A 13,940-nucleotide genomic window follows, 5' to 3' on the forward strand; every position below is an offset into this window, starting at 1 on the left:
GAAAGAGGGTTTTGTTTGTCTGTAGCAAGGTAGGAAGTAAACACCATCCTGTCTGGGAGACTACAGGAATCAACACTTTCCAAAACAACCGGCTAAACTCTACCAGATTACTCCAATTTACTGAGAGGAATCTGGGCATCATGAGGTGACAAAAAAAGCTCTTCCCCACACTCTTGCTGTAAGCAGATGAAGTTAGTCGAACATAAAGGCTTCTTTTTAGGCATATCTAAGACTACAAATCTATCTTTCTGTTGGTGAATATTTTAGTGAATTATACAATACCTGCATGAGACAGCAGCCTTCTCCTTTAGCGCTGACAAAAAGGCCTGTGGGGATACTGGGGATCTGAGAAATACGAGAGAGAAACAGAAGAAAAAAGAGAAACAAAGAGAGCCAGAGGGGGCAGGGAGAGGTAAATGAGTCATTTATCAAGAGAATGAATGCTGTAGGCTGCTGCACTGCCACTAGTGCTTCCTTGGCTACCAACCAGCAGGCCTTAATTGCCCCCAATTAAGCTGACACCACTAATCACAGCAGAGGAACATGCCCAGAAGAGAAAACATCGTGCTCTCTCACCTGGCTGTCTGCAGGAGCACTTACGCTCACACAGCAGGGCTGACCTGATGCCACAGAGCTCTGGCCAAGGTCGTTCATGATCATACTGTCAAGTTTGTAACGTGTGGGCGACCAGGCCAATAAAACATAGTTATTAAATCAACAGATGAACAAGGTGCTTTTGGGAAATGCAGCCCAGTTAAGGCCGCTTTGGTTTGGCAGTGTGAAAAGGTCTTGGCTACTAAACAGCCGGACATAGAGACCCAGAGATTAATGTTTAATGCCAAAATGTGGTTCTGGTGCATATTGCTATCATAAATCACTGCACTAAAGAGGGAAAGGTTTATAAATTGCATTAAAAACCTGTGGTTTCTCTTACGTGAAATGCTCTCTTAAAAACTTGAAATTAAGGTTGTCACAGTACCAGAATCTATCTTTTTGGATTTATTTTTTAGGTCTTTTACACCTTTATTCATATAGGACAGTGAATAAAATGAGACACTGGAGGGGGATGGAGTTGCATGAATATGCACTGTAGTAGTGATACTACATGTGATATTAAAGGAGATAATATCCAGTCGGAAAATATGCCATTCACCAAAAAAAAATTGAGAATTGATACATATAATATTTATTGTGTTACCTAAAGATGTCTTACCACGAAAGATTTAACATTAACTCAAAGTCATTCTACTAAAACCTACTTTTTTTGGTGTGGCTACACTGATTCATGTTAAGAGCTGAGGTTTGTGTATCTACACAATGCAGCACTTGGCTAACCTGACACGCCAGATGGATTTGTTCCACACATCCATCTGGAAAACCTTCAATACTAAGCGTTTGGGAAAGGGCAGAGGATTTGAAAAAAAACTCAAAGTGTGACTGGATGAACGTTCTGTCTGTCACATCTTCACGGACCAATCAGAGCAACAAAACACGTGACGTAGCCACTATTGAGGTGCGCTTGCGCAGCTACCGAGGGATAATGCGAATCATGGCGACTAAAGACATGTCAGTACACGACTTTTGAAAACAACTCACTGCTGTTCTTTGTTCTTCTTTCAACGAAGAAATGTCGTCAAGTTCTGATAAAACTGGCACTTCAGCAGCATCCACGCTAAGCTCTTCCTCCATAATTGCACCGGCCTCTTGTTGCTGCTTGCATGCGTCACAACTCTGTCACGCTTGAGAGTACTGCCCCTCATTGCTGATTGGTCCTATCACTTTCTAACCGGGCCCAAATGGTTCAGACGGGAGCTTTGCAAGATGGATTCGCCAGTGAAAAATAAGGAAACGGGCGTATCCATCTGCTTTGCAAGGTTAGCACTTGGCTAATTCAGGTGGTGAATATTCATGTTACCCCAATAAAGATAGCAAACAAACTTTATCTGCGGGCAAGTCTAAAGCTACAGAAGATTATACAGGAATATTTACACTATGCAGAATTTTAATTTAATTATTGATGCAGGTAATAATGAAGACACAACCTGAAGGACCCCAGACAGCTAAGTGACATAAACATCAAAGCTGCACCTGAGGTGATGATGGTCTGTGCTGAGCATAAAATTGAAGTGGACTTTGAAGACTGGTAAGATCTACCTTTGCCAATTCTCAGATGAGGACTTGCACTGAATAATTGTCGATGGTAAGGCTCAAATTTTATTTGTAATGCCAAGTTTTTACCTGCTGTGCAACATTTACAGACTGCTAGCAGCTAGTCGTTGTGATGATTTGTTGCTGTTGTCTGTGGTGGATGTTATTTGGGGTTATAGCAGTAGGTAATGTGCTGACGGACAAACATATAGCTATTGTTAGGCTAAGTCCTGTTGTTGTTCATGTTTTAAATGCAAGGGCATATGGTGTGTTAGTGTTTTTTCTGTTTTATTACTGTTAAATGCTTTCAAAATCATATACTGTGCAGTTGTTCTTCATGGCTGAGGTTTTTGAGGAATGCTGGCCAAATTTTCAGAGGCCAAAAAGTTTAGCATCAACTTTGGTTGTCATTGCATTTGTTCAATTAAGGTAGGAGTTTGTTTAAATTTTTGATGGATACTTTCCTCTCCTTTGCATCTGTCCCATGAAATGTATAAAATTCAGCACTTTTTGATACTATTGATTGCTACATAACATAGATTTTTTAGATTAAAATCATGAAGATATCTAAATTTTTGGCAACTTTACTTGAAATCTTAAGTGGAATCAAAAAGATAATCTCGAAAAAGGTCTTGCAGCAGTGGAAATTTTATTACCTTGGCACTCTGAAGGAGTTTTTTATTATCCCTGTTAAGTTCGATTGTCTCCTGGAAGTCCAAGTTGGTGGAAGCAAGTGAGATGGTGAGGTTGACCCCCCCAACGTAAGACAGAATGGCGTACTCTGACAAAGCCTGGAGAGCTACACAGGTGTCCTGTAAAGGTGTTTAAGAAAAAAAAAATACATTACCTTAACGTGTCAGTATCTGACAGAAAGTGTGGCAGATTTAACTTCAGATTAACAGCAAAATGGAAACAGCACACGTTTGCTGGAGTTGCATAAAATTATGGACTAATGCTGTTAAATTGGGTTGCTCAAAAACAAAAGAAGCCAGAGAAACAGGTGTACCTGTGTGGATGAAAAGCCACCCAAGGCATTCCTCTGTTGAGAGAGCCATTTGACCACAGGAAGGGCAGAAGCAACATCTCCAAGTAAGGTGTAGGTCAGAAGGCCATAGGCTGTCATCTCCACCTCTGCTGACACCACTGGAAACAAGTGGGAATCAAATGAATGATTCTTATTTGCATTTTGTATTTTAGTTTGAGAAATGCAACAATATCAAATCTGCTCAGTTGGCCAAGAGAATGACATGAAGCAATTAACCTTCGTATAAATCAGCTGGGTAATATCAAATTAAATGCTGGTATACCTGATTGAGACAAGCCATCACTAAAGCCCATGAAAGTGTCCTCATCTGTCATAGTGCTGCCAGTCAGACTCCAGTGAGTGAGGCCATCTACAAAAACAAACAAAGTGAGACAGAGGCAGAGAGGGTGCAGGGGCTGCATCCTGCATTCCATGAGTCATTGTATCAGTATCCTAATTGGGTGAATCTCTTAGCAATTATGCAATCAAGGCCTGCACCTTCAGTGCACTAGGGAAAGAAACCATTGTGATAAAGAAAAACATTTCATGTTCCCCTACTTTCTATCAAATCTGCCAAAACTTGCAGAAAGTTTCAGTTGAGAGGAAGAGAAGGAAATGGTGAGAGGAAACTGACAGTGAGATAAGAAACAGAGGGGTAGGAGTGGACTGGACTGCTGCTAAAGGACAAAAGCGACTCCTTTCACCTCTGTCCTATAACTTGTGCCTGCTTGCCTCTTTAAACTACTCAAGTCAGGAGGCTTTTAACTGTCGGCCTGTAAAAGTGTTAAGCTGAGTACCTTGTGTGATAGCCATGTGGTTGAGACGGCGCAGGGCAAGTGGAGCATAAGGGCTTCGCAGCAGAGCCAAGGCATAAGCAGACAGAGCCGTGGTGTATGGGTCATCAGCTGAGTAGGTGTTGCTCTCCAGGAAGTCCTTGGCTTTGGCCACTGCAACCTTCTCTTCCTAGGAGGGGAAGAGGGGATGTATGAATGAATACGTGAAATTGATTTAACTCAACAGTTGTATACAGCACTGTATGATTTTATATGGGATTTTTGGTCATTTGCTGATGAAGGCTATTCTGCCTTCAAAGACAGTCAATATATATATGAAGTGACGCTAAGCAGATAAAACTGCAAAAACTGTAACTGTAGCCACAGTGTTGGGTCCATGGACAGCTAAAAAACATAAACTTAAGGTGATTTACCTTTTGAAAATTATTTTCTTATAAGTTTTGGACAATTTTCATAATTTTCAAAAAATTGGCAAAATTGCATTGATTAGCATCCTACAGGGCTGACCTCTATAGCTGGAACTGAACAGTAAAAACTGCAGTACCTCATATGACCACTTGAGAGTCATGTCAAAAGTACATCCATCCCAAAAATGCCCAACATTAAAATGTTGGACTTTAGTAGAACCAAACAAGTTTATAGCCTGTTTCAAATATTATATTTTTGGCAATACAGACAACAGATGCAGTAAAGACTACTTTAAAAGGATGAGCTTTTTATTCATAGGATAATTAATTTCATTTTGCCTTTAGAAGGGACTAATTTAAGTTATGTGCAACTTCAGCACAGTAAGTTAATTGGACTAATAATATGGACTGCTGAGCTTATTTTTATTAAAATTGGTTGTCAAGAATTTTACTATTGCATCTTCAGTCAGAGAGATTCTAAAATTATTACTGTATATGTTAAAATCTATTAGCAGGTATCAGTGTCTATTCTCACAATACTTAGCTTCATCAGTATACCTTGTGCACATATTTATATGTATCAGTAAATCAATACCACTCAGGAATATGTTAGGCTTTCCCCTTAGATGAGACAGAAAGCTAGAGTGATGGGGAAAATGCTTTACTACTTGGTGACCAACTAATGTTTGCCAGCTTATATAGTCTGATCAATACAAATCTGTAATCCCTGTAATAAAAAGCATGGTCAACATGCCCAAGGTTAACTTCAATTTCTCTGCTTCACTAACTCTGAATAGTTAGATCTTGCTAAGTGGTCATCCAAAGCTAAACTAAATTTGAAAAGTTTCTAAGATTGCATTCACATAAATGAGGCAGCGCTTGCAGAAAATGATCAGTCACAGACACGATCAAGTAGGCCATCACACTGTGATACTAAAAAAACAATGTGAAAAAGTTCAAGACAAAACACAGAATACAATGAACACAGCTGCAGCAGCAAAATGTAGAGGAACTGGCAGAAAAATAAAAGCCCCTGACTGTAATATCACTATCCATCATAAGTCTAACATGGATCTGATGGTAATATCCCCAGTTTATTTGATTAATCTGTGACAGATACATTCCTGCATATGACAGAAAAGGGCTGTTCATGCCTGATCCCGTGCAACCTGAAAGAGCTTGAGCAGTTTTTGAGGGAAAATTGAAATAAAATTGCAGTGTCCTGATGTGCAAGCCTGATTGAGACCCATCCACACAGACTTTGTGCCAGCCCGGGATTGCAGCCAAAGGTGCATCCACTAAATACTGACTTGAAGGGGTTGAATATTAATGCAGTCACTTATTTTGCATCACATATTTTTATGTAATTGACATTATTTTTAGAAATCTGTTTTCATTTTGACATTAAAGAGATTTTGTCCCAGTTTTATTGAAAAAGCAAAGTAATATTGACCATGATTGATTTGTCAAATCAATAAAAGGGTTAAACATTTGAAGGGGTGAATACTTTTTATAGACACTGTAAATAGCATAATATATTCCTTAAAATATAATCAAAAGAGGAAAATGTAGATGTTTCATTGGTTGGATGACACCTTTTTCTTTGATTGTGGGAGGGTCAAAATTGTGATTGTGGTTTAATTTCAATTAATTGAGCAGACTTAACCACCATCATCTTGTTCAACTGCTCCTCAGCTTTGTTGCAGTTATTGAATAAACACTCATTTTGACCATCAAAAGTTGAGCATTGACTTTCATCTCATGCAGATGTGACCTTCTCTCTCATCCATGAGATGATAGGCCTCCAGAGTCACTCACTGTAATTGCAGCGGTCATCTTTTAATTAAGTCAAATTGGAAAGGGGTTGAAGGTTGTGCTTTGATGTGAGGGAAACCTTTTCAGTTTTTATCAGTTGTAAAAGGACAGGCTGAGAGAAAAAAAAACTATGGGATAGATAGCAAGAGAGGGGAAAGGGGGGGGGGATTAATGGAGAGAAGCAAGAGAGAGGAAATGCTAAATAAAAAGTCAACCATGTGGACAAAGAGAGAGATCAAAGGCAAAAACAATCAGAGGTTTAGTGGCTGTCACATCGCCAGAGTAAGCAATGCATTATCAGGACAAACATACCAGATTTATGTCCTGACTTTTCCCTCTGTTATGTCTTTCACTGACTGAACAACAAATATAGTGCCAGTATTTGATTACTGAAGATACCATTTAGAGAGAGAAAAAGCAGTGAAGTAGAGCAACACTTAAAAAAAAACAGAAAGGAAACAGCAATCAATGCAACCAAGTGTCTTTTCCAGAACTTAATTGTCTTTACATGTAGGCCATCTTTTGATGTCATCCAAAACATGATTAGAAATTAGATGAGTGGCACTGAGGCGTAAAAAATATGAGTCGGCTTACTGCCAGCACATCCATCTTCACAGCTATCAGGAATGCAGAGATAGGTCCACACACGACCTGGACTTGATTTCACAGTTGACTAGGAGGATGGGCTCCATCAGTTATTGGTGTAAGTGGGACATGTAGCGCTCTACAGCTTTTGTTTTTGATTATGGTACATTTAGTTAAACATCAGGTGCTATCCAGAGTAACATTTTCAAGAGTGACCTGATCAAGTTAACAGTCATACTTAACCACAAAACACTAGGAAACACAACTTTAAAAATGCAAAATTGGTCTGTATAGCTTAGGTTTGTATTGGAGCTGCTCATGTCTGGTACTCGTCTTGACAAAGACTGGCCCATCATAAATGTGACAAATGGAATATTGTTCAAATCACCTTCTGGGATTTTTTTTAAAGTCCTATCCTTCCCAAACACTTCGTATGGGAGGTTTCCCAGATGAATGTGACATATATCCATGTAATAGATAAATGAAACAGTCTATCTGGCATGCAGGCTATGAGTTGTCTTTTTCAGTGTTTCAGTGTTAGCAAAGTGGTGTGTGATACACTAAATCAAGGGTCTATAACATGCATAAGAATGCACGCACAACATGTCGCAATAATAAATGACAAACAGCTTCAACAAGTGTTTTCTTGGCACACAGATTAAAGCACGGCTTGTTTCTCAATAGCCATCTGGAGTGATAAACTTGAAAGAATTTAACTGTTATAAGTTTGATTTTGATAAATCATGTGAAGTTGCTTTCAAACAATTAAAGTTATTTTAACTCAGAAAAACAGTCGCTTTTAGGTATAAGTTAAAAGGGAGCTTGTGTGTAAGAGTACTATCAGCATAAGTGTACGTTTGCTTTTATGTCCTCACCCAGCTCATTTTTAGAGAACAAGATGGGTCCCAGATTAGAGCCTTGGGGAACACCTTTGGACCTACTAATACCAAACATTCACCTTTTGTGCCATTTTAGAGGAATAGTTGTCTTCATGTTTTAAAACCAGTATTGTAAAAGTACGAAGTATTGCACAGTGGCATGCTGTCTTATTAAGCTGCTTACCTCTGTGGTTATCCCGGTCTCCAAGAGAGCTGCTACCACATAAGCTGTAAGTGAGATCTTCCCATGGATGCCTCCCTGTAAACAAAAGAAAAAGGCAGTCGTTTTTAGTTAATTTCATGTTGTTTGCATTGTGTCTGAAAATGCCCTCCATGAGATCAGATATCTCAGTGGAAAACACTGAGCCTTCATTTTTTTTCCCTTGTGTAAATATTTAGGATATTTATCTTCTTCAGGCATGATATTTTCCAGATCTTTTTAGGCTTGCTGAGTTGGTGGTCCCAATTATGTTAACACATGACACATGAACACACCGAAAACAAAGTTTAAAAGATGAAAGGATCATAGGAAAGTCATAAGAAGGATCATAGTAAGAGGAAATAAGAAATCACTTATGAGGGCCTCTCCTTAACAATACATAATTTAACTGGGATTTACATATCTCAACTTCACGCAGTGACAAGCATTTACCTGTAGATCTTTGTTTAGGATGCGCCCCATGGCAGGGAAGGAGCCATCATCTCGTTGATGTTTGATGAGCCAGGACTTTGCAGCACAAAGCTCCTCAGGGTCAATGTAGATGAAACCCCGAGACTGAGCAAAGGACTTTAGCACAAATGCTGTCAACCTGAAAGAAAGATAAAGGTTAATAACAGAAAAAGAAGATTCTTTACAACATGTGATTGTAAATCCATCAAAAATACTCAAGTAAAGAGAGCTTCAGAGCAATCAGAGAAGAGTTCAACAACTCTCTCTCTTTTAATCTGTCAACAGATATGGAAGGGTTGTGATGGAGAGAAATGCAGATGGAAGGAGGTTTTCATCAAATATAGAGGATGAGAAAACAGATATGAGGAAATGAAAAATGAAAGGAAGCAGAGCAGCTGAGTGTTGTGTGTTTCAATCAACGCCACAGCAATATATCAAAACCTCACGGAGGGCAATCGAGTATCTCTCTGCATCAGAGATTCCCCAGAAGCATCCTGTAACTTACACAAGCAGGGATCCCAGGGACGAATCTTGCTGGCCTGGGAGTGCAACTGAAAGTTTATGAGCAGTGGTTTTTGTTGGCCATGATGAAGAAGGGCCAGAGGAACCACAGAGAAAGGCCAAGGTTAGCCCTAGGGGATGCGGCTAAGCTAATAAACACACACTCATCCATAAACAACAGACCTCCCGGTAGTGATCGAAAGTTGCAGCTTTTGGCCAACAACCCCTCAGTGACGATGAGGAATTCCATTACAGCACCCCCAACAACATCTGACTTATAGGATGAGGCAAGCTGCTTATCATAAATGAAAGACACAGAGGATGAAAATAAGAAAGAAATAAACAGGTCCTGCTCTAGTTTCTAATATTCCAAGAAAGACACCAGGGGAGAGTAGGGGAAAAAGAAAACCTCACTCCCATACAGCAAAACATTAAATCTTCTCCTGCTAGAACATGGATGTTATTTCCCCTCTGAGACAAAACTAGGGATGTTGCTGCCGGCCTGCTGGAATTTTTTTAAGTTAAGTAATACTGGCCACTGGCTTTAAATGACAGGCCCCAGGGATACCAGTACTGGAAAGTGCAAATATGATTTAGTCTGAGGAAGGAAGGAAGTACTAGACAAGCTGACTTCCACCATTTGGCCCTCAGCATGAGTCAACTGCTCCACATCCCTCCTTCTGCTGTTTTCTGGCCTGCCACTTTGAAATCCCAACTCTGAGCTACCATTGCTGAGCTCAGTAAGGTACAGAACATCTGACGGGTACAAACAACAGATGGACAATTTTTTTCCCCTGCTCACCATGAATTCACCTGTTTTCTGTGCTGTTAGTTTTTCAGCAGGACTACAGAAAAACAACTGACCTGATATTAAAGAAATTTGGGTAAAAGGTCTAGCATGAGTCCAGGAAAAAAGATTAAAATTGTAGCTGATTCTGAATCTTGATTAAGCTTCTAAGATATAAAAAACACTTAGAATACTGAACATTGTTCAGTATTACCATAATGACATTGGGAGTGATATATTCCTGTTTTATACAGCACCTGTATTAGTTTAACAAAGACTAATTTAATACAAGTAATATAAACCTTTGCAATATGCTATGTGCAAATGTTAACAAAGCAATAACAATAAAATTACTATTAAGTGCGCAGCCTTTATAACAGCCAATCTTACCTATTCCACCTTTTTATTATTGGTTAATAGTTCAAAAGGGCAACAGCAACTGGGATAAGACAAAAATCAAAGGCCAAATTGCCTTCTTTGAACCATGCTAATTTCAGTCGATGCACCGGACATTTATACAAAAATACTTATAAGGATGTGTTTTATTTCTTTTTATTTTTCTTACAACTGTTGTTTAAAAATGTAAAACATTTCAATCTGGAAGTACTAACCCAATTCCAAAAAAAGGTGGATCACTGTTAAAATACAAATAAAATAGAATACAATGATTTGCAAATCTCATAAACCCTTTTTTTCATTCACAACAGAAGACAAACAACAAAGATGTTGAAACTGAGACACTTTACCATTTATTGAAAAAAATCTGCTCATTTTGGATTTGATGGCAGTAACACATCTCAAAAAAGTAGGGATGGGGCAACAAATGGCTGGAAGATAAGTGGTACTAATGAAAAACAGCTGAAAACAGTTAATTGGTAACAGGTCAGAAACATGACTGGGTATGAAAGGAGCAGTTTAGAGGGGAATAGTCTCAGAAGTAAAGATGGGCAGAGGTTCACCAATCTGGCTAAAACTCTGGATAAGATTGTGGAACAATTTCAGAAAAATGTTCCTCAATTTAAAATTGCAAAGACTTTTAATATCCCACCATCTACAGTGCATAATGTCGTCTAAAGATTCAGAGAATCTGGAGAAATCTTTGAGCGCAAGGGACAGGGCCAAGGGTCAAAATTAGATAGCCCTTAGCCCTTAGGCGGCACTGCATTAAAACAGGCGTGATTCTGGACTGTAAATCACTGCATGGCCTCAGGAACATTTCCAGAAATCATTGTCTGTCAACACAGTTTTAAGTGCCATCCACAATTGTAAGTTAAATCTGTATCATGCAAAGAAGAAGCCAAATGTGAACACAATCCAGAAACTGCACCATGTTCTCTGGGCCAAAGTTCATTTAAATGGACTGCAGCAAAATGGGAAAACTGTTCTGCAATCAGATTAATCAAAATTTGAAATTATTTTTGGAAAGCACAGGCGCCGTGTCTTGTAGACTAAAGAGAAGAGGGACCATCCACCTTGTTATCAGCATACAGTTCAAAAGCCTGCATCTCTGATGGTATGGAGTTGCATTAGTGCCTACGGCATGGGCAGCTTACACATCTGGAAAGACACTATCAATGTTGAAAAGTATGTAGAGGTTTTAGAGCAACATATTCTCCCATCCAGACAATGTCTCTTTTAGAGAAGACCCTGAATCTGGCAAAGAAGACCCAACACTGTTGAGCAGCTAGAATTCTGTATCAGACAAGAATGGGACAACATTCCTCTACCAAAACTCCAGCAACTGTTCTCCTATACTTCCAGGCATTTACAGACTGTTGTTAAAAGAAGAGGGGATGTTTTACAATCCTAAACATGGCCTTTTTCAAAAACATGTGGCTGAAATCAAAGTCAAAATGTCTCATAGTCAACATCTTATTTGTTATTTCTGTTCTATTGTGAATAAAATACAGGTTTATGTTTACAGCATTGTTTTATTTACATTTTACACAGTGCCCCAACTGGGTTTGTAAACTGTAAATGCAAGGCTCCTCTAGCCACATCCATAATTTTTCTGGTTTTGAAAATAGCTTCAGACTTTACAACAGTTTAATTTGCAGAGACAAATTTCATAGAAGACTGGGTGATGACTTTGTCACACTTGGGGCTCTTATAGTTCCCCTCTTGCTTTGCCTTAATTAAAGTTTTGTAACAGCACCACACATTAAAAGAGACAGAAGTTTGTGATTTGGGGTTTCTAAACCTACATGATAGATTAGGTGCTACCGCTACATCTGCAGTTTAACCGGTACATTAAATCAAAACCAGTCAGTACCTAATTTATGGCTGTGGCTAATCATTGCTCTAACCATCTGGTCATAAATCTAATCTGAAGGATTACTTTTGCAGACTGTTATAGGATGATTACCTTCCAAAAAGCCAAAAGGACTTATTATTTTGTAATTTGCAGACTATTATAGGCTTTACTTTGACAAATATGGCTCCATAGTTAAGCTACTGCAAACAAAAGCGAGAGACGTTGGTTTGACAGTTTGGCACTGAGCAGCTAAGAGCTATTAGGTTTATAAAGCAGCAGATATCAGTTCTTTTAATCTCTGGTATTCAGCCCCCCAACCATGCTAACGCTGTTAGATGAGTCTTTTGGCAGACCCAAATGCCATGCCAGCCTCAACATGTAGAGCTAAGGACTGAGACTGTCAGAGAGAATGAAAAAAACAACTGGCCCATTCTTTAAAATGTTTATAATAAGGAGGAAGCCCACTTTAACATGTCTGGTTAAAGAAGTTTTTGTTCATTCAAGCCATGACTACACCTTTTCTTTTTACTATTTAATTCAAGTAAATTTGATCAGAAGTTTTTCTTTAGAACATTTTAAAGTAGTCATACGAAAGACTGAAAGTAGAACTACTGTCTGGTGGTTTTATGCCTCCATGGTGTATACAACTGCCTGACAGTCAGAGTACAGTGGTAGCTCAAGCAGGCATAACTCCTCAGGAGCTACAGTATGGTACAGAGACAATGCAATTTTACAATATGTAAGGTCACAGCAACCTTTTGCCTCTAAAATCTGATCAGGTAACTCTTAGGTCCAAATGTAGGTTTGTGACATACTTGAAAAAAAATCCTTCAGTTTTGAAAAAAACTGAGCTTTGACTTTCAAAATCCTATAATCTCATCTTTTGGTCACAGTGGACATTTACACAAACTTTAAAGAAAGTCCCTCAAAGAATTTTCAAGATATTGTGTTCAAAAGCTGCAGATGAACATAAGGCCCAATGACAGTCATAAACATGATGCCCTTTGACCCTGACTTTTGAACTCAAAGACCAAGGTCCAGACAGATCTGGAGCAGTATTCAGTGAATGTTTGATTCAGGGTAGACATTCGAACAAAGTTTAAAGACAAACCCTCAAAATGTTCAGGAGCTATTGTGATAATTAGGGATAAATATGAGGCACACTGAACTCGACCTGTGACTTTTGAAATCTAATAAAGTCATACTCATGTCAGGGAGGATATGTGTACAAAGTTTGAAGAAAATACCTCAAACTATCTGCGAGATATTGTGTGAAATCAGTTTATCTGGGAGCCAGAGTGGGCATGTGTACAAAGTTTGAAGAACTTGAAGTGTTTTGAGACTGTATTCTTCAGCAAGAGATAAACATGAGGTCCAGAGACGTTCAATATCTAAGCAGTTTATACTTGGGTCACAGTGGACATTTGTGCAAAGTTTAAAAAAAAAAAAAAAGCCCCTCAAAGTGCTCTTGAGATATCCTATTTGGAAGAATGGCCCAGACTTATTGGCATACAGACAACACATAGAGGGCCACCCAAACATATAATGCTGCTGGCAGTGGCTGTGGAAAGCATTGAGGCGTAAAAGTAAAATGACCAACAGTGACATGCATAAAGCAAAGATACTGTCAAATTCTTGATGATTCAATTTTCATTTTTTCCTAAAAGAAGTAGGAAGAAGCAATAACCAATTAATTAACCAATTAAACCCCTCTCCTTTAGTCATTAATTAAAGACTATCCAGCTTCCTTATTTATGAACACCCATTCAGTAACTGTCTCTCTCTTTTAAGAACACAAAGCATCTACTAACAATTCTGTGGCATAAAACCTTAACCTTTAATGGGGCCAGGATACATATGCGTCATGTCACTTCAGTCGATCTCCTTCCTGCCCTTCCCCAACTCTCTGTTATACAGTAGGACCAGTATGTTCTGTTCTCAGCCAATCAGTGGAGATCAGTCAACATCACAGAAAGTGACATCACAGCATCTGACCAATGAGCAGTGGGCCAGAGCATCTCAAACTTCCTGTTTCCCCCAGAACTCACAAAATGCAATTTAACTTTTGGTCCCCAAG

At 38.9% G+C, this 13,940-nt stretch overlaps 1 protein-coding gene across 1 annotated transcript in view; it reads right to left on the reverse strand.

The window, feature by feature from the left end:
• The window catches only part of cpamd8 (C3 and PZP like alpha-2-macroglobulin domain containing 8), a 74,303-nt gene that overhangs the window by 21,345 nt on the left and 39,018 nt on the right, over positions 1-13,940 (reverse strand). Inside the window, exons 29-35 of the mRNA XM_041792162.1 lie at positions 8,304-8,460; positions 7,836-7,910; positions 3,970-4,135; positions 3,456-3,542; positions 3,155-3,291; positions 2,805-2,960; positions 283-345 (exon numbers count right to left, since the gene is read on the reverse strand). Coding sequence (XP_041648096.1) covers positions 283-345; positions 2,805-2,960; positions 3,155-3,291; positions 3,456-3,542; positions 3,970-4,135; positions 7,836-7,910; positions 8,304-8,460 — 841 coding nt within the window. The remainder of the gene's footprint in view (positions 1-282; positions 346-2,804; positions 2,961-3,154; positions 3,292-3,455; positions 3,543-3,969; positions 4,136-7,835; positions 7,911-8,303; positions 8,461-13,940) is intronic.

Source organism: Cheilinus undulatus, linkage group 7 (genome assembly GCF_018320785.1).
Source record: "Cheilinus undulatus linkage group 7, ASM1832078v1, whole genome shotgun sequence".
NCBI classification, from domain to species: Eukaryota; Metazoa; Chordata; class Actinopteri; order Labriformes; family Labridae; genus Cheilinus; species Cheilinus undulatus.